This window comes from Perkinsus marinus, assembly GCF_000006405.1.
Source record: "Perkinsus marinus ATCC 50983 genomic scaffold scf_1104296948410, whole genome shotgun sequence".
Taxonomy (NCBI): Eukaryota; Perkinsozoa; order Perkinsida; family Perkinsidae; genus Perkinsus; species Perkinsus marinus.
Window position 1 is genome coordinate 1 of NW_003210208.1, and position 4,939 is coordinate 4,939.

Below are 4,939 nucleotides of genomic sequence, written 5' to 3' on the forward strand. Positions count from 1 at the left end.
TCAGCCATCATTATGTGATTGATGACTATCCAGCACTAGACGCGAACACCGACTCGTTACTGTGTCACACAGAGCTTACAATCCTAGGTGGAGGATATCAAGGACTCGCAGTAGAATGATGCGGCTGTTCTGAGAAGGCTTATGGGGACTAGCAGTTAAGAGCAGGAGGAGCTCGAAGGCGGCCATCGGATGATCCATACGTACATGTAGCGTGTCGGGTTCGGTGATCATTGCTGTTGCGTTGTCTATATGGGAGTAGGGTCACTCGAGGTGCGAAGTGGGATAGAAACTCGTCCGCACTAGGGACGTTGGTGTGATCGATCTATGCACTATCAGCACCCGAGGTGTGATTGCTGCTGCAGTTAATGGTGTAATTGTTGTAAATTGAGTAACCTCCGGAAAGAATGGCCGCGGACCAGAATCAGTCTGCAAATACCCCCGACCCCTTCCCCGATGGATGAGGTCAATACAGTGTTGGAAAGGATGAAGGCCAGATGTGACAGTAGAGGGTATAGAGTGAGTGGAACCATACCTGAGAACACTACCTGGGAGGGAATAGCACACCTACTGCGGCCGGGTGGACAGCGACGAACATCCACGCAAATGGATAAGCATCGAACGGCGGATCGGTTTCTACCGCAGAGATCCCATCACTCAGTAGGTCGTAGTTAAATGTCGTCGTAGAGTATCGACTAGATCGATGTAGGAGTCGTCGCCACGTAATAGGCCTGAAGAGGCAGCATACGGCATCATGATGGACACCAGAGAGCGCATCATGTCCCTCGAGGCTAATGATCCCTCGGCAGAAGGTAATGCCGCTTCATGTGTTGCTTGTCGTCGTCGATATATGATTCCTAGGTGGTCAGTACCGTTCAACGTACCTCCAGATCGCCAAGGCTCATCAGGAGCTACTACATACACTGCAAGGCTTCCATACTCGCAGTAGACCGGCTGGTGTGCAGACTGGGACAGAGGCTACCACATCTCTACTCGAGATCACCGAGGAGCTAGGGGACCTCCCGAATGATATCGAGTTCAGCTTCAACGCTCCGCCCTCCTCGAGACGGGAGTATCCTCCTCGAAGTGTATGGTCGAGGCAGGAGTCCAGTGATCAGAGTCCACGTTGTGGTGGAGGAGCATCGAGCTCAGCTGGCCTCAGTGTTATTACAGCCACTACTGAGGACCAATACGAGGGAGTGGCTGAAGCTTCGGTGGCCAATGCTCTTGTTGCTGACCTGTTTGCCAACACTATGTCTACCCTTACTCCAATTGACGAGAATATCCAAGATCGATCTACCAGTGACGGAGTGGAGGACCTCTTAGAAGAAGGAACCATTCTCAATGGTGAAGGGACTTCTAATATAAAAACAGGAGAACTGCGACGTATATCTGAGGGCCGCCCTCATGAATACGATAATGAGGATGGTACGCAGCCGCCTGAGGGAGGGGTGGCTGGTGGGACTCCCGTCTCGGAGGAGGTGTTGAAACTGAAGGAGCTCGGTCGAGGGCGGACCAGAGAGGACGTGGAAGGGGCCTCAGCAAGGGGTGGGGGAATAACGACTGGAGAAGAGGATCATCATCTGTTGAATGGCTGTTTGATGGCTGTGGGTGGAATGGACGAGCCAAGAGTGGATAATCACTTCGATGAGGAAGGGATGCGAGGCTTCGATCACGATAGGGAGATTGCCTTGGCGGTGTTGGCTGAACATTATGACCGGATCGAGAAGGCTCGACCAGTGGGCGAAGATCAAATCGGTGATGGTGTAGCGATGACAATTGGGGAATATCATCCAGACACGGTCTTGTTCGAGGCAGAGGATCGAGTAGTGGCCAGAGAGTTGGCCTTCGCAGGTGAATCCGTCTGTGATGGGAATCGGCTCGGCCTCCCATCGGATCAACAAACACTGGATCCTCCTCAAGGCCCAACAGACGCTGAAAGCATTCAAACCCAGCCTGTTACGGATGCCCTAACAGTTAACACGAATGATAATAATACGGATTCCTCGTCCTCTAGGGTGGGAATGATGATGATGAGCACTGAGGTCGCCGCAAATGGGTGGGGGGAGACGGGCAGAAGACCAGTTGCCAAGGGCCTCGGTATAGCAGAGAAGTTCGACAAACTAGTTCAACAGGCCAGAGCCAACACGCGGTCACCACTACGCACTGCAGGGGGAGGAGGGACGCACATACCCGGGACAACCAACTTATACTTACCAAACTTCGTACCGAGGGGACGGAAAACTGTCGAAGTTCGAGTATCAAAATATCGGCTGCTGGCGAGTAGTGGTAACAGGGATGTATTCGATCCAGATCCCTTCTGAGGGGACAACCATGTATCATGCCACACATCATTTGTGAATAGCAGGCTTTTGGTTTCAGTTTTATAAGGGGTGCATAGACGGAATGTAAGTACGCTTCCTTTGAATGCTCGTCCGGATTGACCGGGTTGAAAATTTCCGTCCTCAGTGACCGGAAAAACACTAGGTGAAATTTCGTCTTCATCGTTGCACGTGGAGTTTATCACTTTCCCTGTCTTTTTTCCCCGGAGTTTCATGCTGAACTACCTCTCCCTGGGAGAGTCTCCCATAACTGCGAGGCCCTTCATAACAGTGCTCCGCAATTTCCAATTTCCTATTTCGGATATGCGGTATCTCTCCTTGTACGTTTCCTTTGCCGTGTTGTCGAACCTAGTTGGCTCGAAGGTCCGCAACATCAGACTATTGTTAATGATGAAGGACTATTCGAAATGATGGAAATTAATATGAGGTTCTCATACAGGTTCCTATCAGCATCCACTTTACAGTAAACTCTCCACCTTGACATTCACGTACAGTTAACCTCTGGCATGCACCTTAGTGTTGGTCCGGGAGTGTTTCGCTTCAGACGTACCATACGGGAAAAATGTGAGAATAAATATTCCCAATTTTCTGTCAAGTTACATCAATCGCTTTCCTCAACTGAGCTTAGGAGCTTCCTCACTGATACAACTTTACATATGGATTCAGCTAGAAGTGTACATGAAGCCTTCGAAATTTTATCAGAATTCACATAATATCACCAACACATGTGGTCAACCAAGTGCATACTCTCCATTCACACCTAAACTGTAGGAGGATTTGACGATGGTGTGGTATGGGCCAAATTGTTGATCATTTATAGGTTTTCCATTTGTATGATAGTAGTTGCAAGGGGGGATGGAAGGATTGTGCGATGTAGAGGGTGGGGGTATTTCGTGGCGCGTGACGGTGATCATTAGTAGTTAGAGATGCGTGGATAAAAGCATCGAGTTAGAGTCTAATAGAATTCAAAATCGATATGTAATAACGAGGGTTGTTCACTAACGGAATCAGAATTCGCCACTTACAATTTCTGAATGGTATTCCCCTCAGGTTGCAGAGTTTTCGTATAGCAAAGCACAGGGTAATCGATCAGAATTCACCAAATGGTAGACTCCTATTCCGTGGAGCATGTAAGGTATCATTAGCGAACAGTCATAGGATCCTGCAGCGTGAACAGAGTCATGTAAGTGTGGTTCAGTTGGGGAAGAGGAGGAGAACTCAGTAGGGCATTGGGCTATCAACTCATATGAACACAATATAGTCTATATTCTGATCATATACAACATGGTTAATCATGGTAGCTTGACAAATGCCCTTGGGGGTACAGCGTTCCGCTCTTAGGAAGGTCTCTGTGCTGAGGCTGCTCTCGCGTGCGTGCGACTACTTAGGTCGTCGTCGCCCGAACACAATCGATCAGGCTATGTGTGTGCGTGCCCCATTGCTCATTGCTTGTGCTTTGGAAGCCTCACGGATTGCCCATTATTCTTTTCGGTCAAACTTATTGATTCATATGACATCGGTATCAGATATTATCACCCTCATTTCCTAATGAATGACTCCGAACCCTCAAATGATCCTGAGTTGTCACTGGGAAGAACCCAGGGTGTGATTTTTGCAAGTGCCAATTTCCATTCCTGAAATTTCCGAAGGAAATTTCGGAAAAATTTCCACGACCCTTGAATTTCCAGGAAATCTAACAAAAATGGCTATTTACTGATCTCTACGCACGTTTCGTTTATAAAAAAGCTCGTTCTGCATTAAGAATAGCTCTCCGCATAGATAGAGTATCGTAGTGATGCTCAGAACTGGTTGTTGTGCGTAAAAGCCCCAACGGCTGGAATCGATCATCAAGGCGAGCGCTTACAAGTCTTCGCATGGCGATTCATGGCAATTCACCTCGCTCCGTCGAGCGCATCTATTTTCTCGCTCGCCTGTAACGCTCGGAGATGCAACTGCAAAGTAATTCATACCATGATAAGTAATAAGGAGATATACTTTTGATCCCAAGCATTTCCATGTCGAGTTCATCATCCACTGGACCGCCACGTTCGTCGTGCGTCATGAGGTGCCACTTGAAACAACTTGAAGCAAGGTGAACTTGAACTTGAACTAAGTTCAAGTATTGAAGTTCAACTTGGGGTTACAGTAACCTAGTTACTTGGCAAGTAATACTTGCTTCTGTACTACAGCACCTGTACTACAGCGCTAGGAGGCCAAGCTCAGCCCGAGTTTTCACCAGGTAATGTGGTCGGGGGTCGAAGACAGAGCTTCTCCTACGCGACGAAAGTGCCATTAAGAGATAGGCAATATAACAGGAAAGCCTTCAAAGACATGGATAAACCAGATTTCTTCGAGAAACTGAACAGAATTCGACCACCCAAAAACGAGGTCTTTCGAGAGCGAAAACCTGTCTCTCACAAAGCTGCTTTGACGGATCGTCAGTCATGATCGTGATTGATGCACCTACATCCCTTTCGAGTCATCATTGGCTCCCGAACTGAACGCGACACGCAATCGACAATGTAACGCATGGACCCACGAAAGGACTCTCCAACTCATGATCTTGCTTCTCTCGTACTTCCTCGATCCCGACTGCGCGC

At 48.5% G+C, this 4,939-nt stretch overlaps 1 protein-coding gene across 1 annotated transcript; it reads left to right on the plus strand.

Moving 5' to 3' along the window:
* Window positions 1-751: 751 nt before the first annotated feature.
* Pmar_PMAR014258 (hypothetical protein) lies at window positions 752-1,971 on the plus strand (the record flags this gene model as incomplete). The annotated part of the gene is made up of 3 exons (XM_002778720.1): window positions 752-809; window positions 859-1,823; window positions 1,852-1,971. 3 exons carry the CDS (start codon window positions 752-754, stop codon window positions 1,969-1,971), a joined length of 1,143 nt encoding a protein of 380 aa, XP_002778766.1.
* Between the last annotated feature and the right edge of the window lie 2,968 nt (window positions 1,972-4,939).